At 40.6% G+C, this 23,807-nt stretch overlaps 2 protein-coding genes across 3 annotated transcripts; one reads left to right on the top strand and one right to left on the bottom strand.

Moving 5' to 3' along the window:
- Positions 1 to 48: 48 nt before the first annotated feature.
- LOC133622500 (cyclic AMP-responsive element-binding protein 1-like) lies at positions 49 to 23,428 on the bottom strand. The gene is made up of 8 exons (XM_061985309.2): positions 23,282 to 23,428; positions 22,419 to 22,506; positions 22,189 to 22,335; positions 22,006 to 22,106; positions 9,762 to 9,901; positions 9,493 to 9,675; positions 9,255 to 9,408; positions 49 to 1,492 (listed from the first exon to the last, which is right to left on the bottom strand). Exons 2-8 carry the CDS (start codon positions 22,497 to 22,499, stop codon positions 1,348 to 1,350), a joined length of 951 nt encoding a protein of 316 aa, XP_061841293.1. The 5' UTR covers positions 22,500 to 22,506; positions 23,282 to 23,428; the 3' UTR covers positions 49 to 1,347.
- Positions 5,223 to 22,214, top strand: LOC133622503 (voltage-gated delayed rectifier potassium channel KCNH4-like). Of its 2 annotated transcripts, XR_009817784.1 has the most exons (4): positions 5,223 to 5,982; positions 14,399 to 14,563; positions 14,659 to 14,799; positions 22,155 to 22,214. XR_009817784.1 is itself a non-coding variant. In XM_061985313.2 (3 exons), the coding sequence occupies exons 1-3, from the start codon at positions 5,949 to 5,951 to the stop codon at positions 14,700 to 14,702; spliced, it is 243 nt and encodes an 80-aa protein (XP_061841297.1). In that variant the 5' UTR covers positions 5,223 to 5,948; the 3' UTR covers positions 14,703 to 15,888. The 2 variants fall into 2 exon arrangements, 1 of the variants encoding a protein (XP_061841297.1); XM_061985313.2 differs by lacking the exon at positions 22,155 to 22,214 and having other exon boundaries at positions 14,659 to 15,888.
- Positions 23,429 to 23,807: the final 379 nt, after the last annotated feature.

Below are 23,807 nucleotides of genomic sequence, written 5' to 3' on the forward strand. Positions count from 1 at the left end.
ACCAGCTGGTAAAATGTAACAGCTGTAACAATGCATCATATAGCTTGGCGCTGACATACATTTTCTCACTGGAAATGAATAAAAAGCCCACATAACATAAAAATAATGACTTTACACAATACCTAAAAATACAATATGGCATCCCATCAAGTCTCCTTGCTTTGGCTGCACTTTTACAATCCTTTTTGCAAAAATGCCACAATTGTGAAAAAGCAGAAGCATTCCCAAAAACATGTAATAATCAGCTGCTGCCTGAGACTTAGCTCGTAAATAACGTGAAATGTATCTGGATTGTTTCAGCAAGGAAAAGTGCACAATCACCTCATCTTATTAGAACGTTACAAACTTTGCGAAAAAGTCTTAAAAGTTGAAATACGTCACAACAGGCGGTCTGTCAGCGTGTATTTCTTCTATTGCATAACAAGTTGTAAGCAGGGCTCATTATTTTTGGTTTTTATTTGTAAAAATAATGGCATCAGCAGTGACGGATTGGATTAAAAGCCACCATACAAAAAGTTTTTATTCCTCACAATATACTTGGATCTCACACACGCTAACCACTTTGTGGCTGTTCATTTTCCTCATGTTATTTCCCATCTCTTCACTCCTAGGGCCAAGACAGGACCTTGTTTATTGCGAATGTGTGTGCAGTTCCGGTTTTTCTGAATTTTTTATTTTTTTTTTAAATTGGTGATAACTAGAAAAACAAAACAAAAAATAATGGCCCTGCAGTAATAAGGTTGGAGACGCCGCGCCAGTTAAAAAAGATAGCTCGTGTTTTTCTGTTGCGTTAAACATGGCAACCCAAATTTAAAAGGTTAATAATTTTGTTGTTGCAAAAGATAGTGAACAGGTGAAATGGCATTTGAGGAACACAAACACAGTTTAAAGATAAAAAGTTCCAGAATGCATTGTCGACACCCTGTGACGCAGCTCGTGTTAAAGCCAAGTTTGGATGACGTGAAATCTCCAAGTGTGCCGTGCGCCTCGACGGCGGGGGTTTTGGTTGGGTGGTAACCGTTTACTCGTTAGCTCCGTGACATCTTCATCCACAGCTCCAAGTTCAAACCAGAATCGGTGACAGGATGCTTCCCTTTGGCCACGCCACCACATGGATCATGTGTGTTGATACGTGCTCCTTAGAGGACAAATCCCTAAAGTTGCCACGGGAACAGAATGCTAACTTAAGAGCGGGAGGTTGGTTTTTTTTTCCTAATGGGTCACATGATTACTTTCAGTTTTTTTTAAAAACAGAAAGCAAAACAAGTAGAAAAAGGGAGACCAGCATCCATGTGCATGGCTCTTTGCGGAGTCTCTGTACATGGGGGCTGTTGGGCGACGAGTGCTTTACTCAGATTTGTGGCAGTACAAGTCTTTTAGGGCTTTAAGTTCCTCAATGAGGGTTTTGTTCTGGTTCTCCAGCACAGCCACTCGGTTCTCCAAACACTTCACATACTCCTTCTTCTTCCTGCGACACTCACGGGCAGCCTCTCTGCGGGGGGAAAACAATGTTCATTAGGTTTTTAGAAGTTGGGGATTACAGCGGTACCTCAATATGACAATGTTTTGAGATAATACTACCGTATTTTTCGGACTATAAGTCGCAGTTTTTTTCATAGATTGGCCGGGGGTGCGACTTAAACTCCGGAGCGACTTATGTGTGAAATTATTAACACATTACCGTAAAATATCAATTAATATTATTTAGCTCATTCACGTAAGAGACTAGACGTATAAGATTTCATGGGATTTAGCGATTAGGAGTGACAGATTGTTTGGTAAACGTATAGCATGTTCTATATGTTATAGTTATTTGAATGACTCTTACCATAATATGTTACGTTGACATACCCGTTGGTTATTTATGCCTCATATAACGTACACTTATTCAGCCTGTTGTTCACTATTCTTTATTTATTTTAAATTGCCTTTCAAATCTCTATTCTTGGTGTTGGGTTTTATCAAATACATTTCCCCAAAAAATGCGACTTATACTCCAGTGTAGGGCTGTCCCGATCCAGGTTTTTGCACTTCCGATCAGATACCGACATTGTTTTTGCACTTCCGATCCGATACCGATACTGACCGATACCGATACTGGCCTATCCGAGCATGTATTAAAGTTTAAAGTTATTTAGCCTACTTAGTTGTCAGAATCATGTTGAAAAGGGTTTTAGTACTCTTGATAACAACTAGCCAGCTGAATTAGGGGAGTTTGAATAATACACAATGGTTGGTAACAAGAAACTGACCTGTTTATTCAAGGATAAACACAAAATAGACAAAATTATACATGACAAACAGAAATGGCATCATTGAACTAGGGCTGGGCGATATGGCCTTTTTTTAATATTGCGATATTTTAAGGCCATATTGCGATACACGATATATATCTCGATATTTTGCCTTAGCCTTGAATGAACACTTGATGCATATAATCACAGCAGTATGATGATTCTATGTGTCTACATTAAAACATTCTTCTTCATACTGCATTAATATAGGCTACTTTTAAACTTTCATGCAGAGAGGGAAATCACAACTAAAAAAAAATCAGTATTTTTTTCATACGCTGTTGATCTGGAAATGTTTGCCTCTGCATTTTGATGGTGTGGACGTGTGGCACCGAACGGAGATAGGCGTCTCGACAGACGTTACAATATTTGAACAATGATGACGAAAACTGTTTTCTCTGTCGTGTCCGTGTGTCGAAAATTGTTATGCGCTTATTTTTTTATTTGATTTTGTGCGTGGCATAGATTTGCCGTGCGCAGAGGACGCTTGAGCAGGCGCGCACCTTAGCGGCTGCGCTAGCATCACAGCTAACGTTAGCCATGCCGCTACCTCTCTGCTCGGGGAGGGCGTATACGTATGTGACGTATGACGTGACAGTATGTGACGTATGACGTGACAGTATGTGACGTGTGTAAGAAGGTGCCCTTGCTGTCTGTGAGAGGGAGACACAGGAAAGAGTGAGAAGAGCCTGTCGTGTAATGCCAGCAGCTGAAAGCAACTGCGTGAGAATCCACAGACCTGTGGATGTGTTGAAGGTGTGCTGGAAAATGCGGAACGGAAATTAGGGGGCAGCAGAAAAGTGGAATGTATTATTTAAATCGGTGCGTTGGAAAACACGGACCGGAGTTTTTTTTAAACTGGATCTGGATCGGCATTTTCCCATGCCTTGCCGATACGCATTTTTTTGCAAATATCGGCGGCCGATCCGATCCAAATATCGGATCGGGACATCCCTACTCCAGAGCGGCTTATATACGTTTTTTTCCTTCTTTAATATGCATTTTCGGCCGGTGCGACTTATACACCAGAGCGACTTGTACTCAGAAAAATATGGTAATTGTTATGCTTTAAGTTGCAAGCAAAATTTTGAGTTACAAGCATCCCCACAATTAGTTGGTATAGCAAATATCAAAGTGATGTCAAAGAATTAGCTTATAGTTGGAGAGCGTCATACGTTTCTTTTCCAACCATGGGAAAGAAGAAAGTGAGTTTCAAGGACAGTGCTAAGAAGAAAGAACAGATCATATTAGGGCTGGGCGATATGGCCTTTTATTAATATCTCGATATTTTTAGGCCATGTCACGATACACGATATACCGTATTTTTCGGAGTATAAGTCGCACCGGAGTATAAGTCGCACCTGCCGGAAATAGATAATAAAGAAGGAAAAAACATATAAGTCACACTGGAGTACCGTATTTTCCGCACTATTAGCCGCACCTAAAAACCACAAATTTACTCAAAAGCTGACAGTGCGGCTTTTAACCCGGTGCGCTTTATATATGGATAAATATTAAGATTCATTTTCATAAAGTTTCGATCTCGCAACTTCGGTAAACAGCCGCCATCTTTTTTCCCGGTAGAACAGGAAGCGCTTCTTCTTCTACGCAAGCAACCGCCAAGGTAAGCACCCACCCCCATAGAACAGGAAGCGCTTCTTCTTCTACTGTAAGCAACCACCCGCCCGCGTAGAAGAAGAAAAAGCGCGCGGATATCACCGTACGTTTCATTTCCTTTGTGTGTTTACATCTGTAAAGACCACAAAATGGCTCCTACAAAGCGACAAGGATCCGGTTCATGAAAAGACGCAATCTCTCCATCCGCACACGGATTACTACCGTATTTCACAGCAACTGATATTCCTGTGAACCGCACTGTGGAACGGGAGCATGTACGGTGAATATTCGCACCACAGGGAATGAGAAGTCATCCTTCACTGTGGTTCTAGCTTGCCATGCTAATGGCCAGAAACTTCCACCCATGGTGATATTCAAAAGGAAGACCTTGCCAAAAGAGAACTTTCCAGCCGGCGTCATCATAAAAGCTAACTCGAAGGGATGGTTGAAGAAAAGATGAGCGAGTGGTTAAGGTAAGTTTAAGTTTACGCGAAGAGGCCGGGTGGCTTTTTTCACGCAGCTCTGTCCATGTTGATATACGTATGTTTGTGATTGCACATTTGCGTACATTTTGGGAGTGAACAGAGTTGTTAGAACGCTGGTTTTTAATATATTATTAAAGTTTGACTGACCTATCTGACTGTTTTTTTGACATTCCTTTAGCGCAGTTAGATGCGGCTTACAACACCGGGCGGCTTATAGGTGGACAAAGTTTTGAAATATGCCGTTCATTGAAGGCGCGGCTTTTAACCCAGGGCGCCTTAGGGTGCGGAAAATACGGTATAAGTCGCATTTTTGGGGGAAATTTATTTGATAAAAGCCAACACCAAGAATAGACATTTGAAAGGCAATTTAAAACAAATAAAGAATAGTGAACAACAGGCTGAATAAGTGTACGTTATCCATCCATCCATCCATTTTCTACCGCTTATTCCCTCCGGGGTCGCTGGAGCCTATCTCAGCTACAATCGGGCGGAAGGCGGTGTACACCCTGGACAAGTCGCCACCTCATCGCAGGGCCAACACAGATAGACAGACAACATTCACACTCACATTCACACACCAGGGCCAATTTAGTGTTGCCAATCATATGAGGCATAAATAACCAACTGAGAACGTGCCTGGTATGTTAACGTAACATATAATGTAAGAGTCATTCAAATAACTATATCATATAGAACATGCTTTACGTTTACCAAACAATCTGTCACTCCTAATCGCTAAATCCCATGAAATCTTATACGTCTAGTCTCTTACGTGAATGAGCTAAATAATATTATTTGATATTTTACGGTAATGTGTTAATAATTTCACACATAAGTCGCTCCTGAGTAGAAGTCGCACTATGAAAAAAACTGCGACTTATAGTCCGAAAAATACGGTAATTGTTATGCTTTAAGATGCAAGCAAAATTTTGAGTTACAAGCATCCCCACAATTAGTTGGTATAGCAAATATCAAAGTGATGTCAAAGCATTAGCTTATAGTTGGAGAGCGTCATACGTTTCTTTTCCAACCATGGGAAAGAAGAAAGTGAGTTTCAAGGACAGTGCTAAGAAGAAAGAACAGATCATATTAGGGCTGGGCGATATGGCCTTTTATTAATATCTCGATATTTTTAAGCCATGTCACAATACACGATATATATCTCGATATTTTGCTTTAGCCTTGAATTAACACCTGATGCATATAATCACAGCAGTATGATTCTATGTGTCTACATTAAAACATTCTTCTTCCTACTGCATTAATATATGCTCATTTTAAACTTTCATGCAGAGAGGGAAACCACAATTAAGTCAATTGACCAAAAGTGTATTTATTAAACAGTTATTAAGCAGTGGCACAAACATTCATGTCATTTCAAAACAGAAAGTGCAAGATTGTCAGAGACATTTTAAAACAAGCTATTAGTGCACTTTTGTGCATGATGTCACTAAGATGACATATCAAAACAACACTAAATTAAAGTCCACTTTTGTGCATGATGTCACACAAGATATTTCAATAACTGTCAAATAAAAATGAGCTGCATAATATGAAATCAAATGGTTTATGTCCTTCGCTATGTGGTAGGTTCCTGCGGACGTTATCTCCTGTTGTTGTTGACTAATTTTTTCATATGACGTTGATCTGGAAATGGTTGCTTCAGCATTTTGTGGGTATGGCACCGAACGGAGATGTTGACATGCGGAGTTTCAAGCACTCTTCATTCTCTAGCGGGTGACTTTTCAAATGATGCTACAAATTAGCAGTAGGTGCTACTTTTTGTAGCAACGCTTTTGCCGCATACTTGTTCGACATCTTCCCGCTTGAAGCCAAACCACCGCTAGACGATGGACCCCGTGCTGTTTTTCTTGGAAATTCATTCTTCCTTCATTTGTTACCAGATTTGCACCTTCTTTCTCTCGTATTGTCACTCACACCGCTCCGTTACCACCACTGCTAATGGTACCTATGCTCCTACCTCTCTGCTCAGCGAGGGCGTATGCCGTGACAGTATGTGACGTATGTAAGAAGGTGCGCTTGTTTTAAGTCTCTGTGAGAAGGAGAGACAAGAAAGAGTGAAAAAAGCCTGTAGTGTAATGCCCGCAGCTAAAAGCAACTGCGTGGGAACGTATACTCGAATATCACGATATAGTCATTTTCTATATCGCACAGACAAACCCGCGATATATCGAGTATATTCGATATATCGCCCAGCCCTAGATCATATCCATCCTTCCTTTTTATACTGTTTGTCTTCATTGAATCAAAAAAGAAATCATCAAAACATGACTTGGCAAAGCGAGTGTATCAATGCTATTCTCCACCATAATGAATACCATCTAAGGAAATTAAAATAATATCTAAACGGACATTTATCCATGAAAACATGGAAAAGCAGCTGATAATGTGATTGACTGACATTGTGTGTACCACTAGATCAGGGGTGTCAAACTAATTTTTAGCTCAGGGGCCGCGTGGAGGAAAATCTGTGCACACGCGGGCCGGACTATTGAAATCATGGCATTAAAACTAAAAATTAAAGACAACTTCAGATTGTTTCCTTTGTCTTACTTTGGCCAATGATAGAACAAAGACATTCTGAAAATAGTACAATAAAAATATAGAAAACAATCCGGGCAGCGGTAAAGTTTAGATCCATGAAGGAATGAAGAAAGTGAATGAATGTTTATAACTGAATAAATGTAAATATGCATAACAATTGGTTTTATTTTGTTTAATTTTTGTTAATGAATTTAGTAACATTTATGACAAACTTTTTCCAAAACACAATATAGAATGTGAAATACAGTATAACAGGATAATGCATATATTTATCATCTGTTTTCAAAAGGGTTAAAAAAAAATTAAAATTCCTAGTACTACACTGATGGAGAATTGGTGCGTGCAAAACAGCAGCAGGTAGCCGTGGCCTGCGGGCCGGTTCCAATACTAATCAAATATCATCCATAGATAATTCATCCGCGGGCCGGATCTGGCACGCAGGCCTTGACTTTGACACATAGGCACTAGATAGATCCCGAATCACTGCTGTACATGATTATTACATTTAATTAATTATAGTTACTTTACCAAAGAAGTAATAGAATTACGAATGGAATTCCTCTTTAGTAAATGCGGGGTTTCCCTTTGATGTAACTGAATGTGGCGTGCCGCCACCGCATTTTTGCACACACCTTGAAAATAAGGGCTTTTTTAAAAATTGAAAAACGAAATAAAGTAGTAGCCCCAAAAATAAATCACACAAAATCCAAAGCTATTTTTTACTTTTATTACCAATCTTATGATAACACACAACAGCACGATTCCAAGGTTTTACCTTTCGTGTCGTGAGTCCACGCTTCTCCAGAGTCCAAACAACAACACTTCCTCATTTTCCGCCAATCACCTTTCAGGCACGGACAGTGTGTTTGCACTTAGAGATGTCCGATAATATCGGCCGATAAATGCTTTAAAATGTAATATCGGAAAGTGTCGGTATCGGTTTCAAAAAGTAAAATTAATGACTTTTTAAAACGCTGCTGTACGGAGCGGTACATATCCGGTCAAACACGGACGTAGGGCATACTTGCCAACCCTCCTGATTTTCCCGGGAGACTCCCGAATTTCAGTGCCCCTCCCGAAAATCTCCAGGGGCAACCATTCTCCCGATTTCCACCCGGACAACAATATTGGGGGCGTGCTTTAAAGGCACTGCCTTTAGCGTCCTCTACAACCTGTCGTCACGTCCGCTTTTCCTCCATACAAACAGCGTGCCGGCCCAGTCACATAATATATGCGGCTTTTACACACACATAAGTGAATGCAAGGCATATTTGATCAACAGCCATACAGGTCACACTGAGGGTGGCCGTATAAACAACTTTAACACTGTTACAAATATGCGCCACACTGTGAACCCACACCAAACAAGAATGACAAACACATTTTGGGAGAACATCCGCACCGTAACACAACAGAACAAATACCCAGAACCCCTTGCAGCACTAACGCTTCAATATACACACCCCGCTACCACCTCAACCCCCCCCCCCCATCTCCCGAATTCGGAGGTCTCAAGGTTGGCAAGTATGCTCTAGTATACTCTGGACTGAAGCTGTGTGCCTTCATTTGTTTTTGTAGCTGTTGTTTTGAGGCATGTTTAATTTTTTTTTTAAATAATGCACTTTGTGAAAGTCAAAGTATAGTATTTCCCATAGTTGTAATGGGTATCAGGATTATCTCAGGGAGAGCATGTCCCAAATTCCAAGCTGCTGTTTTGAGGCATGTTAAAAAAAATAATGCACTTTGTGACTTCAATAATAAATATGGCAGTGCCATGTTGGCATTTTTTTCCATAGCTGGAGTTGAAGTTGTTCTCTTATTTTGGAAAACCTTGATTTTGATTGACTGATTGAAACTTGTATTAGCAGATTGCACAGTACAGTACATATTCCGTACAATTGACTACTAAATGGTAACACCCGAATAAGTTTTTCAACTTGTTTTTAAGTCGGGGTTCACGTTAATCAATTCATGGTAAAGTTACATTGTTTAATGCATTTAAATGTATGCAAAAATATATTTCGCTTTTTTAAAGGAAATCATATTATTTTAGCAAATTATACAATGTCATTGGCAATCTAGGGGAAACCCTGATGTAAATTATGTCGTATTTCTTTTCATGCAATATTTCTAATCAAATTTTTATTTTAATTTTTAAGGCATGTTGCATGTTAAAATGGCAAGCACCAATTATATAGATTTCAATGCATTTCAATAAATGTTGATTAGAGGTACAAGTGTTTTAATTTAAGAGCTAGTACTGTATTGTGATGTTTGAAGGGAATATCATTACCTGTTTTTCATGAGGCGCACTTCCCTTTTACGCGTGACTTCCTCGGTGCCCGTCCCGGTGCCCAATGCAGGCGAGGTCGCCATGACAACCCCTGAGGTGATGGCGCTGGTCGGCGTTGTGCGGATCTGATAGGCCTGGACATCTCCAGAGGCCGCTGAATGGAGGGGGTAAACATTTTAATTGAGAAGAAAAAATCCCAAACAACGGTGCTAACTTCCAACATACGTGCTCCCCTTACCTTGTACAACCACCTGGTTGCTAGGTAACAAGATCTGCTGGCCATCACTGGTCTGGGCGTACTGCAGAATGGTGGCGCCAGGTTGCGCCCCGCCAGCGTTGGCCATGGTGAGCGTTTGCAGGCCCTGAATGCCATCTGTGCCGTTATTGGCCAACTGAATCGCACCTCCTTGGGTGATGGCGACTGCAGAAGGGAGATTATGATGGGAAGTATGCTTTACATTCTCTCAAAATCCACATTGCAATAACGACAGCGGGCGCCATTCGTACTGTACTGGCCGGTGCTGGTCTGGTAGATTGGCGTAGGCATGGTAACTGTGGTGATGGCCGGGGCTGTGTCGTCTTCGGATTTTTCTTCCTCAATACACGGAACGGCTGGAGCGTCAGATGATAAGTCGTTTAGGATTTTCCTGCAATTAAAAAAGCGCACAAAAATTAGCTACAGATAAACGATCAATTTTGAAAAAGTGATGTATCTCGGTTTTCATTGATAATCCCTTCCAAAAGGTCTGACGAAGACCAAATTGTATGACAACCTTTCATAGAGAATAATTATATTTTACATGCAGAAAACAATGCAGAATCCATATAAAAAGAACATTTAATGTCACTTTTACCTTTGTTAAATGGCAATGAGCAGAGAGGGACGAGGAGAGCCACGCGGATGCCATTTTAATACTTTAAAGTCGCAAAAAGCCGCTGCCTGACCAGGGCTCAGAAAATCTGCAAAGACTTCTCCCACCCCCACCAAGGACTGTTTTCACTGCTAGACTCTAGAAAGAGGTTTTGCAGCCTCCGAAGCAGAACCTCCAGGTTCTGTAACAGCTTCTTCCCTCAGGCCGTAAGACTCTTGAACGCATCATAATTAAATTATCCCCTCAACTCCTCCCAAAATGGATTAACTCGCTGGAATAAAAAAAGACAATATAACATACATCCATAAACGTGGACGCATGTGAAAAAGTGAAATATATTTATCTGTACAGTAATCTATTTATTTACTTATATATATTTTTTTATTTTAGATATATATTTATATATTATTTATATGTATATATATTTATATATGTACCTTATTGCTTTTTTATCCTGCACTACCATGAGCTTATGTAACGAAATGTCATTCTTATATGTGCTGTAAAGTTCAAATTTGAATGACAATAAAAAGGAAGTCTAAGTCTTAATATGAGTTCTTGAATCTAACCCTCAAGGGACATAAGGCTGACTTTTTGTCCTTTCCGTACATTTTAGCTATGATGGCCATTTGTTGGGATATAACGGTATAAGAAATGTATATCACTGTTATTGTGACTAAAATTACCACGGTTCATTATCAGCACTAGAGTATTGAATGTATTCAAAAAGTACTTACAGCATACACACACACTGAAATCTTTTAAATAAGTTTTGTTTTTAAACGTTAATCTGTCTTGTTTTTTTCTCTATGTTTTACAATGTTTATGAATATTCCTCATGCACATTTTGCTTTTAGTGCCTTTTAGTTGTTTTTGTGTCGTGCTTATTTAGATTTTGCCATATTGTCTGGTTTGTTTAGTGTTTGTGTTTTATATATAGAATGTTCTGTACTTATTGTGATTTGTATTATCATTATTATTACTATTATTGTTTTGTAAATCTTTTGGCTTTGTTTTTATTTTGTACAACACTTTGTGGCAGTGGTGGCTGTTTTAAATTGTGCTATAAAATAAATAAACCTAGACCTATTTATAATCACATCTAAACTAGCTGCTTCTATTGGAAATGTGGCTGTATCACCTTGAGTTTTCAAAGTGTTGTAATCAATCACCATTTTAGGATATTTAAAACAGCAATACTAAACATCAGAAATGTTATCATAATTGTTACATCTCTATTCCAGTACACATATTTCTTTTTATGTCAATTTTTTTAATTTTAATGTCCAATTTTTTGCAGGTGTACGATACACTGGCAGTTATTTCACAGTACCCCATAGCTAATAAGGACATAAAAGCCCTTTATTTTTCAAAGTGCAAAAAAACATTTTGAACTTTTTTTGCTCAAATCTCTCAATTGACTCCAGTCAAAAACAAAGATACTTTAATTTATTTAATGATTTCAGTTTTCAATTAGTACACATTTGCACAACATGAGTAATTTCATTCATTTGAATTATCTGATCAAAAGGCCTTGTTAAATGTTAAAAACGTTACCGGAACATGTTTGATATTTTTGTTCAGAACTGAAGTTTATTAAGAAAATTGAGCAAAAACAATAAATAATCTAAAATGTTCTACACTCTTCAAAAACCTGAAAGGGCTGTTTGCAACCTCTACACAGCTCCACCGGACTACGCTCACTTTCCAATGTATTTTAAGCCTTATATCCCACCCACTGGCGCCCTTTATGACATAATGACGCACACTACAAGAAACGTGTTAGTTGTTAGCTAATGACAACAATTTGGATAGCCAATGAAAGGTATCATTGTTACTTTATTTTATCATAACACAACAAATGGTTCCTTCTCTTGGACTGCGTCAACGTGTTGACGAGACAGGGGAGTGACAAGCTGGCTAAACACCAAATTTCTCAGGCCGACGTTTGTATACAGTATAATTAGTATTTGTGAAAAATATAGACATTTGAAAATACATACATGATCTGTTAAACCACTAACGGTAACACAAGTTAGAAGCTAGTCCAAATATATTATTTCTTAGTTTTCAAACAATGTAACTGTGAACCAGTCGCAAACAGCCCCTTTAAGCACTTTTTAAATTCTATGTCCCCAGATGGGTTAATAATGTTCCTCACCTTCTTTATCAAAGTGCTGGCACATGCAACTTTCTTTGTACTCTGGTGTCTCATTTTGCAGTTTTACTCAATTATATATAAAAAAAGAAAAAAACCAAAATGTGGTATTCTTTGTTCGGGCACTCGATTTGGCAAAACGGACTAGTTTGTTTAATGTTTAGCTGTATAACCGAGACCGTAAACGACAACCAAAGCAAATATATTTGGCGATAACTGAATCATTTGAAAAGTAGCGCCAACGAAAAACAAAAACTGAAGTACTACTGCACTTCCAAAGTCTTAAAAGGATTCAAAGATTTCAAACATTCTTTATTGTCAAGTGTTTCATGCATGCAAGACATACGCATGTGTAAATCATTAAACAACCAGTGTTGCCAACTCGGCGACTTTCTCACCAAATCTGCTGACTTTCGAACTCCTCTCAGCAACTTTTTTTCCTCAAAAGCGACTAGCAACAAATCTAATTACTTTTTCCGGGTGTTTTTTTAGAGACATGAAAGCATATCTCACTCTGCAGTGAATGTCTTCATTGAGTAGTGACAGCTGCCATTGTTTCCACCTTGGTTTACAGTGCATGATGTAAACATACCTGCCAACTTTTGAAATCAGAAAAACCTAGTAGCCAGGGTCCAGGGGCCGCAGGCCCCGGTAGGTCCAGGACAAAGTCCTGGTGGGGGGTTCAGGCCCCCCGACGCAAAATGATTGATTGCATTCAGACAGGTTAAAATGTTGCTAAAACCATCACTTTTCTATCAGTCACAGTGACTTTTCAAAACAAAAATATTACAGCAAAAATCATATGGGTTGATTGACATGTTTATTCTGTAAGCTAACTTCAATAGTTTGAAATTATTTTGACAGTTAATGCCAGTTATCCTGTCAACCTTTCACAAGACTTCAATTTGTTAATTGAAAGTATAAAAAGTATAAACCCTTTATAAATAGCCTCGCGCATGGCATTCGGAATGGCTCGATAGGAAGTTACGGGAAGCAGTGTCGATTGTCATTGTTTTTACGCGATTTCGTGAATAAAACTTAAAAAAAAAAAAAAATGTAATTAATGAAAAACCGTATTTTTTATCACTGCAACCGTAACCCGGAATAGGTTGATGAAAACCGTACTAATTACGGGAAAACCGGAGTAGTTGGCAGGTATGTGTAAAATAAAGAAACGAAAATTTTCTTCACTGTCGTGTCATGCTAAAATAAAATGACTGTTCATGTTAATGAGCAAGTCAATAGATCCGGTTCGTTTGTGAATAAAACAACCCTCTTTTCTTTTGATCAAATTTGATACTCTGGCAAGGTGATTTTCAAATTCTAGTATGTGTACCGTTTGTGGTACACGGGCTCCTTCTAGTGGTAGGCCAAAGAATCACTTAAATATTGTAATGATGTGACTCGAGCCGTTATCAAAAGGTTTATCAATTTTTAATGGCAGTCGTTACAATGTGACTACTGTAGGTTGTAGTCGACGCCAAAGTAAACAATACCATACTTGCCAACCATGAGACCTACGATTTCGGGAGGTGGGGGGTGTGGTCGGGGGTGGGGCAGGGGGCGTGGTTACGAGGGGAGGAGTATATTTACAGCTTGAATTCACGAAGTCAAGTATTTCATATATATATATATATATATATATATATATATATATATATATATACATCCTGAAAATATGCAAACAAAATTGTGTTTAGATAATTGATACTTCAAACTTGCATAAATAAATCTTAAGGAACATAACTTGGCTTCTGAGAGCTTCAAAATGTAATAAATAAAATGCTAAAGTTGTTGATAAACAAGCAATTATTTTAATAATTAAATATGGTCATTTTAAATGAATTATTATGATCATTTAAAATTAATTATTTCAATTATGTTTATTTTAATGTATAATTCTATGGCTGGATGTAATAAGGAGTCAGAAAAAATACAAATAAAAATACAATTAATTTTGATGTTTTTAACAAAATATAGTAAAAATGTATTTAGTTTTTTTTTTTTTTTTAATTAATAAATATATTTATTTTTAGGTAAGATAAACATAATAATATAATTTATCTGTAGTCTGGATGATTTAGTTCTTGTCACCCTGTTGTCTCTTCCCCAAGGATGGCTCCATGAGCTGGGCAAACGCCTGGAGATGCCCTGTGTCAACAACGCGGTCGCCGCCCTCTACTTCACCCTCAGCAGCCTGACCAGCGTCGGCTTTGGCAACGTGTGCGCCAACACAGACGCTGAGAAGATCTTCTCCATCTGCACCATGCTCATCGGCGGTATGCCGGAAGCCTCGTATGGAATAACGTGATTGGGCAGGCACGCTGTTTATATCGTGGGAAAGCAGACATGACAAAATGCTGTCCCCATTCAGGTCCGCATGGAGCTGGAGGGGGCGTGGCCTCCATCTCCGGCTGAAAATCGGGAGATTTTCCGGAGAATATTTGTCCCGGGAGGTTTTCGGGAGAGGCGCTGAATTTCGGGAGTCTCCCGGAAAATTCGGGAGGGTTGGCAAGTATGACAATACACAAACAGAACTGTCATTTGTATCACTCAACACACGTGGGAACTGAATGTTCTCCACATTCTCCGCTTAAGTCTGCCGTTTCCCAGCCTCCCAGCCAATCAACACACAACAATGGCAAGAACTACATTTATGCATAGCCTGTTTTGATTTCTTTTCAAGTACAAGTGGAGTATTTTTTTTACTTAACAGTACAGTTTTATTTGACTTTTAAGTACATTTTCATTTAGTCTTTAAAAACTGTATTTTGATATTTATTTCAGTACGAGGGTGTTCTAGAGAAAGGCTTGTGATTTTAAGACTGAAAATAAGCTGATTGAACATGCAAAAATATGAAAAAAAAGCACCATTTAAAGATGTTTTGGTGTTTAAAGAACTGAAAAATTATTAAAGGGGAACATTATCACAATTTCAGAAGGGTTTCAGAAGTTTTTTTCAAAATTTTACCCATCACGCAATATCCCTAAAAAAAGCTTCAAAGTGCCTGATTTTAACCATCGTTATATACACCCGTCCATTTTCCTGTGACGTCACACAGTGATGCCAATACAAACAAACATGGCGGATAGAACAGCAAGTTTATAGCGACATTAGCTCGGATTCAGACTCGGATTTCAGCGGTTTAAGCGATTCAACAGATTACGCATGTATTGAAACGGATGGTTGTAGTGTGGAGGCAGGTAGCGAAAACGAAATTGAAGAAGAAACTGAAGCTATTGAGCCATATCGGTTTGAACCGTATGCAAGCGGAACCGACGAAAACGACACGACAGCCAGCGACACGGGAGAAAGCGAGGACGAATTCGGCGATCGCCTTCTAACCAACAATTGGTATGTGTTTGTTTGGCATTAAAGGAAACTAACAACTATGAACTAGGTTTACAGCATATGAAATACATTTGGCAACAACTTGCACTTTGAGAGTGCAGACAGCCCAGTTTTCATCAATTAATATATTCTGTAGACATACCCTCATCCGCACTCTTTTCCTGGGGGTCTGGCGGCAGATTTCTTTGACTTTATCGTTGGAAAACGGAAATGCTGATTATCGGTCCTGCTAAACACCGACATTTATTTAATAATACCACCTTAACATTTGACAACCAAACAATTACACAAGGCGAATCAGTAAAGAATCTGGGTATTATTTTCGACCCAACTCTCTCCTTTGAGTCACACATTAAGAGTGTTACTAAAACGGCCTTCTTTCATCTTCGTAATATCGCTAAAATTCGTTCTATTTTATCCACTAGCGACGCTGAGATCATTATTCATGCGTTCGTTACGTCTCGTCTCGACTACTGTAACGTATTATTTTCGGGTCTCCCTATGTCTAGCATTAAAAGACTACAATTGGTACAAAATGCGGTTGCTAGACTTTTGACAAGAACAAGAAAGTTTGATCATATTACGCCTATACTGGCTCACCTGCACTGGCTTCCTGTGCACTTAAGATGTGACTTTAAGGTTTTACTACTTACGTATAAAATACTACACGGTCTAGCTCCGTCCTATCTTGTCGATTGCATTGTACCATATGTCCCGGCAAGAAATCTGCGTTCAAAGAACTCCGGCTTATTAGTGATTCCCAGAGCCCAAAAAAAGTCTGCGGGCTATAGAGCGTTTTCTATTCGGGCTCCAGTACTATGGAATGCCCTCCCGGTAACAATTAGAGATGCTACCTCAGTAGAAGCATTTAAGTCCCATCTTAAAACTCATTTGTATACTCTAGCCTTTAAATAGCCCCCCTGTTGGACCAGTTGATCTGCCGTTTCTTTTCTTTTCACCTCTGCTCCCCTTTTCCTTGTGGAGGGGGGGGAGGCACAGGTCCGGTGGCCATGGATGAAGTGCTGGCTGTCCAGAGTCGGGACCCGGGGTGGACCGCTCGCCTGTGCATCGGCTGGGAACATCTCTGCGCTGCTGACCCGTCTACCCTCGGGATGGTGTCCTGCTGGCCCCACTATGGACTGGACTCTTACTATTATGTTGGATCCTCTATGGACTGGACTCTCACAATATTATGTCAGACCCACTCGACATCCATTGCTTTCGGTCTTCCACATATGCGGTCCTCTCCAAGGTTTCTCATAGTCATTCACATCGACGTCCCACTGGGGTGAGTTTTTCCTTGCCCTTATGTGGGCTTTGTACCGAGGATGTCGTTGTGGCTTGTGCAGCCCTTTGAGACATTTGTGATTTAGGGCTATATAAATAAACATTGATTGATTGATTGAAATGCATCTGCTTTGAGTGTCGCAGGATATCCACAAATTCTTGCCATCTCTGTCGTAACATAGCTTTCGTCAGTAAAGTGTGCGGAACAAACGTCCAATTTCTTGCCACTTTTGCATCTTTGGGCCACTGGTGCAACTTGAATCCGTCCCTGTTCGTGTTGTTACACCCTCCGACAACACACCGACGAGGCATGATGTCTCCAACGTACGGAAAACAGTCGAAAAAACGGAAAATAACAGAGCTGATTTGACTTGGTGTTTGTAATGTGTTTGAGAAAATGGAGGATTGCTTCCCGATGTGACGTCACGTTGTGACGTCATCGATCCGAGAGCGAATAATAGAAAGGCGTTTAATTCGCCAAAATTCACCCATTTAGAGTTCGGAAATCGGTTAAAAAAATATATGGTCTTTTTTCTGCAACATCAAGGTATTTATTGACGCTTACATAGGTCTGTTGATAATGTTCCCCTTTAACAGAGTTTACATAAATACATACCCCATTCATTCAAATGTATCACTATATCTGTTTCAGTCACTATGTTATTTAGTCACTACAATAATCACAACTTGTGTTCACATCCACAGGAACCACATGGTTTAGCCTATTCTATACAGTATTGACAACCTTACTAGTGTTCACTTCACAGCCACAGACGGTTCATCTAGTTATTTACATTATTTACATATTACTTTGGTTCATTCACACAATACTTTGGCATTTTTGCTTTGATGGCTCTGACATGAGCCTTCCTGGCAAATCTTGCATTTTCCTTTTTGTTTCTGCTTTAGTAGATTCTGCCTTGATTTATGTTGCAAATTTCTGTCTCTTCGACTCCCTCTCCACTTCTAACTGCTCCAAATGCAAAAATCATAAAGAGTACAATGTTTATTCAAATAGCTAGCATCCTTTATCTGAATAGGCATTTGTGATTTTTAGCATGGAATAACAAATATCTTGCAGTCATGTTGTTTATATTTCAAAATGATTCGATTATTCAATGTCAAAATATAAACAGTAGAATTAATGGACAAAATGTCAGCTACTGTCTTGTTCTAAAACACCAATGAAAATTAAATTTGGCATTTAGACAGGCGATACTGTAGCAAAAGTCATCACATGTCTGCGACAATCATGTGTATTCCACATCTTCCATGTCGAGAGCAGTTTTGATTTGGGCTTACATGGTAAATAACTCAAATGAATGTGTTGGGAATTGTTTTATCCAGAGTCGCATACATTTTTCCAAATGTTGTCAAGTACCGTATTTTTCGGATTATAAGTCGCTCCGGAGTATAAATCGCACCAGCCGAAAATGCATAATAAAGAAGGAAAAAAACATACATAAGTGGCACTAAAGTATAAGTCGCATTTTTGGGGGAATTTATTTGATAAAATCCAACACCAAGATTAGACATTTGAAAGGCAATTTAAAATACATAAAGAATAGTGAACAACAGGCTGAATAAGTGTACGTTATATGACGCATAAATAACCAACTGAGAACGTGCATGGTATGTTAACGTAACATATTATGGTAAGAGTCATTCAAATAATTATAACAAATAGAACATGCTATACGTTTACCAAACAATCTGTTACTCCTTATCACTAAATCCGATGAAATCTTCTTCCTCTGTGTCGCTTCTAAACAACTAGTTTTCTTCATTTCAGTAAGAGTAGCCTCCGCTTTTCGCCAGTCCCTTACAAGTTTCTCGCTTAATCCAAACTTTCTTTCTGCTGCTCGATTGCCGTTTTATGCTGCATATTTTACTACTTCCAGCTTGTAACCTGCAGCATATGATTTCCTTTTCGGTGCCATTTTTGTTCAGCCCTTCTCAGTTTTTAATAAGTTACCGCCAATGTTGAAATGATAAATTTTTATAGGTACGGAAGTACCGGGTAATTGTAATTTTGAAGAATTCATCTGAATGTGCATGAACTATTTCTGTTCAAAATAGTTAGAAATGTCACATGTGAAATGTTTGTATATTAACTGTCCGTTTACTGTACTGTGCCAACTGTACTACAATATAAGTGCGTATTTTCTATTGTTTCATTGAAAATAAAACAGCAAAGTCCATTTGGCGGTCATCCGTTTTAATTATGAGACACAATTGTGTCAAAGTCATGATTTATTTTTTTCTTGCTTGAAATAAGAAATTACTACTTTAAAAAAGTAGTTTTATACTTGTGAGTGTTGATGACACAGCTTTGCAACAGTTGATATTCTAGTTTCAAGCATGTTTTACTCAATATAGGTCATAAAATCTCAGCAACAAGCTGTAATATAAATGTTAATTAAAATACTAAATGTGGGATATAAATAATAATGGAAGTATAATTGTTTGTATATAGTATATAAATTGGTACAGAGGTTTAACACGCGTATAAGGATATTTCACATGCCTTTACTGTGTATATAATTGAACAGTGTTCATATTGTGTATAATGTGTATTTATATGAGGGATGCCGTCAAGCTGAAGAAGGAGTCCTATCGGGTTCTTTTGGCTCATGGGACTCCTGAGGCAGCGGACAGGTACCGACAGGCCAAGCGGTGTGCGGCTTCAGCGGTCGCGGAGGCAAAAACTCGGACATGGGAGGAGTTCGGGGAAGCCATGGAAAACGACTTCCGGACGGCTTCGAAGCGATTCTGGACCACCATCCACCGCCTCAGGAAGGGGAAGCAGTGCACTACCAACACCGTGTATGGTGCGGATGGTGTTCTGCTGACCTCGACTGCGGAAGTTGTGGATCGGTGGAGGGAATACTTCGAAGACCTCCTCAATCCCACCAACACGTCTTCCTATGAGGAAGCAGTGCCTGAGGAATCTGTGGTGGGCTCTCCTATTTCTGGGGCTGAGGTTGCTGAGGTAGTTAAAAAGCTCCTCGGTGGCAAGGCCCCGGGGGTGGATGAGATCCGCCCGGAGTTCCTTAAGGCTCTGGATGCTGTAGGGCTGTCTTGGTTGACAAGACTCTGCAGCATCGCGTGGACATCGGGGGCAGTACCTCTGGATTGGCAGACCGGGGTGGTGGTTCCTCTCTTTAAAAAGGGGAACCGGAGGGTGTGTTCTAACTATCGTGGGATCACACTCCTCAGCCTTCCCGGTAAGGTCTATTCAGGTGTACTGGAGAGGAGGCTACGCCGGATAGTCGAACCTCGGATTCAGGAGGAACAGTGTGGTTTTCGTCCTGGTCGTGGAACTGTGGACCAGCTCTATACTCTCGGCAGGGTCCTTGAGGGTGCATGGGAGTTTGCCCAACCAGTCTACATGTGCTTTGTGGACTTGGAGAAGGCATTCGACCGTGTCCCTCGGGAAGTCCTGTGGGGAGTGCTCAGAGAGTATGGGGTTTCGGACTGTCTGATTGTGGCGGTCCGCTCCCTGTATGATCAGTGTCAGAGCTTGGTTCGCATTGCCGGCAGTAAGTCGGACACGTTTCCGGTGAGGGTTGGACTCCGCCAAGGCTGCCCTTTGTCACCGATTCTGTTCATAACTTTTATGGACAGAATTTCTAGGCGCAGTCAAGGCGTTGAGGGGATCCGGTTTGGTGGCTGCAGGATTAGGTCTCTACTTTTTGCAGATGATTTGGTCCTGATGGCTTCATCTGGCCAGGATCTTCAGCTCTCACTGGATCGGTTCGCAGCTGAGTGTGAAGCGACTGGGATGAGAATCAGCACCTCCAAGTCCGAGTCCATGGTTCTCGCCCGGAAAAGGGTGGAGTGCCATCTCCGGGTTGGGGAGGAGATCTTGCCCCAAGTGGAGGAGTTCAAGTACCTCGGAGTCTTGTTCACGAGTGAGGGAAGAGTGGATCGTGAGATCGACAGGCGGATCGGTGCGGCGTCTTCAGTAATGCGGACGCTGTATCGATCCGTTGTGGTGAAGAAGGAGCTGAGCCGGAAGGCAAAGCTCTCAATTTACCGGTCGATCTACGTTCCCATCCTCACCTATGGTCATGAGCTTTGGGTTATGACCGAAAGGACAAGATCACGGGTACAAGCGGCCGAAATGAGTTTCCTCCGCCGGGTGGCGGGGCTCTCCCTTAGAGATAGGGTGAGAAGCTCTGTCATCCGGGGGGAGCTCAAAGTAAAGCCGCTGCTCCTCCGCATCGAGAGGAGCCAGATGAGGTGGTTCGGGCATCTGGTCAGGATGCCACCCGAGCGCCTCCCTAAGGAGGTGTTTAGGGCATGTCCGACCGGTAGGAGGCCACGAGGAAGACCCAGGACACGTTGGGAAGACTATGTCTCCCGGCTGGCCTGGGAACGCCTCGGGATCCCCCGGGAGGAGCTGGACGAAGTGGCTGGGGAGAGGGAAGTCTGGGCTTCCCTGCTTAGGCTGCTGCCCCCGCGACCCAACCTCGGATAAGCGGAAGAAGATGGATGGATGGATGGATGGACGGTGTATTTATAATATGTTGTACAAAAGACATTTCATAATTTTCGGAAGTTCATCTTATACTTGACATTGTTTATAGGGTTAGGCGCTATAAGTGTTCAACTTCAGCCTAAACCCTTTCGGTCTGCAACATTTTCATTTTCAATCTATGAATGTACAACTGTTTGTTTATTTTGTTGACCATTGACCGAAGAATAATAATAATAAAAAATTAAAAAAATATATCTTACTGAGATCATTTAGGACCAAAACCCTTAAAACAAGTGAAACACTAACATAAAATCTGCTTAGTGAGAAGAAGTATTTTATCAAACAGAAAACAAGCAAATATCACCCTTATTTGAGATATTTAATCTTACTTAGATTTCAGTTTTTGCAGAGTATTGCTCATACATTTTTTCTGTGCTACTATTTTTTCCATTTAATAGCACTGGTGCTACTAGTGAAAAAGATAATCGTACGCGGGGCACCGCGGTGAAAAAGGTTAAAAATCCCTTGTCGAGCGACTTCTAGGACAGCCAGTAGCTACTATCCTTGCTGAGGAATTGGCAACACTGTTAACAACAGACCTGTATGATGGTCGCCTGGACAGGATCTCTCTCCTCTTCTGACAATCTGTGACGCTGTCGACAGACTCCTGGGAGTCCTCGCTCTCACCGACTGTCGAGATCTTTGCAAGGACAAAAACAAACCCAAGTTGAATGCACTTGTATTCCAGGAACATAACGTGGCACACGTGTCTTGGTGCACACCTGAACGGCTTGGACCTGAGGCGGTTGGATGACCGAGGGTTGGGCTGCTTGGATCACTCCGTGCACTTGAACCGTCTGGCCGTTGGGCAGCTGGACCAGGGCTACTGTGGGACCGCTGGATGACACTTGACCTGCTGCTATGGTGGCCTGCAAACATTACCGGTACAACCCCCCACTTATGTGTGTCCTTTTACAATAGGAAATGTTCAGCCATCCTGGCCGTGCGTTACCTGGGCCAAGGTAATCTCCGACTCCTGCTTCACACCAGTTTCACCACTTTGCTGTGTATCAGCACAAGCTTCCATTGTCATTTAAATTCTGCACAATGAAAGCAAGTGAACGCATATGCATGATAGTAAGTCATTTGTGAGTCAATGTCAAAGAGGAGATGCTTCATCTCAGCAACTTTTTGGGCGTGGCTTTCCTTAACACGCATGCTTGTAGTTAAATGTTCCAACAAAAGTGTAAATAATTAACCATGCACGTTGAGCTGGATTTGCAAAAAAAACCCTCTTGTTTAAGTCTTGCTCGCTTGGTGTAGACATGCAGAATGTCGTTAGCCACCGTGGCTAACACTAGCATGCTAACAGGCTAATAGCAACGCGTTAAAATTAAAACTTGGTTTAAATTAATTCCCCTTGCGTTCTCACTCGTGTATCAATTGTGATATATTCCGATTAAAAAGTACATTATTTGATGAATATAGCATGGCTTAATTTGCCGTTTCATCTGAAAGTTGCGGGCTTTTGGCATTTGCGAGGGAAAATGTCAGTAAGTGTGGCCCCTTTGAAGTTTATATCCTCCATTTTTTTATTTCCAACAATGTGCATATGGCTTAAAATGTAGACGCCGAACTGCTTCTGTGACTTCACAAGGCAATGCTATTAAAAAGGGGAAAAAAATAATGCAACCCAGTCTCATCTAGGTCTCCGTTTTTTGTTGCGAGCATTGCAGCACGGACTCGTTTTAGAGAGCCTCTGCAATGCCGCCGCCATGATTTCTTTGTTGGCGTTGTGCGGATAAAAGCCGCAAATAAACCGTTGCGAGTAGCCATCTAACTTGTCTAGCAAAGATCGGAAGCGTATCCTCTTACCAACACAGACTCGCTTCGTCACTCCCGGGTCTACGGAGCTCCACTTTTATTCAGACCGACACGTAAGAGACCGCGTCAGGCTACACCTCCGTCGCGTCACCGAGAACAACAACACGGAGAGGAGGACGACGACAGCCGAGCCTCGGCTCATTTGGGAAGCGAACGACTGCACATCCGGAAATGGTCGAAGAATACCGAGAGGCCCCGAAAAATGGCGAAGACAGCCGACGGCTTCTTCTTCTTCGTGAGTCGCAACTATTGTAGTACCGTCACCGTGTGTTCCGACAGTGCTACCGCAGACTCCACGCAACACTTACGAAATGAACATTTTTTTTTTCATATAACACAAAATACTAATAATAACCAATCAACAGACACGAAAAGACATACTGAAACAGACGTTTCTCAAATTCTAAAAAAAAAAAATCGTAGTTTTGACTTTGGTTAGCAACTTCCGGTTCCGCTGTCGGAATATATAAATAAGAAAAACCCACAGTATATATTTCTAATGTGTCGTCAAAATACC

Source organism: Nerophis lumbriciformis, linkage group LG23 (assembly GCF_033978685.3).
Source record: "Nerophis lumbriciformis linkage group LG23, RoL_Nlum_v2.1, whole genome shotgun sequence".
In the NCBI taxonomy this organism is placed as follows: domain Eukaryota; kingdom Metazoa; phylum Chordata; class Actinopteri; order Syngnathiformes; family Syngnathidae; genus Nerophis; species Nerophis lumbriciformis.

What these genes read in the sequence shown, in the direction of transcription:
- LOC133622500 (XM_061985309.2), bottom strand. Translation starts at nt 22,499, where the DNA reads ATGACAATGGAAGCTTGTGCTGATACACAGCAAAGTGGTGAAACTGGT. An exon ending in CTCAGGTCCAAGCCGTTCAG is followed by an intron (nt 22,107 to 22,188) that starts GTGTGCACCAAG and finishes GTCCTTGCAAAG; the next exon opens with ATCTCGACAGTCGGTGAGAG. An exon ending in GTGCGCCTCATGAAAAACAG is followed by an intron (nt 1,493 to 9,254) that starts GTAATGATATTC and finishes TTCCCCCCGCAG; the next exon opens with AGAGGCTGCCCGTGAGTGTC.
- LOC133622503 (XM_061985313.2), top strand. Translation starts at nt 5,949, where the DNA reads ATGAAATCAAATGGTTTATGTCCTTCGCTATGTG. An exon ending in TTTATGTCCTTCGCTATGTG is followed by an intron (nt 5,983 to 14,398) that starts GTAGGTTCCTGC and finishes CTCTTCCCCAAG; the next exon opens with GATGGCTCCATGAGCTGGGC. An exon ending in CTGCACCATGCTCATCGGCG is followed by an intron (nt 14,564 to 14,658) that starts GTATGCCGGAAG and finishes GTCCCCATTCAG; the next exon opens with GTCCGCATGGAGCTGGAGGG.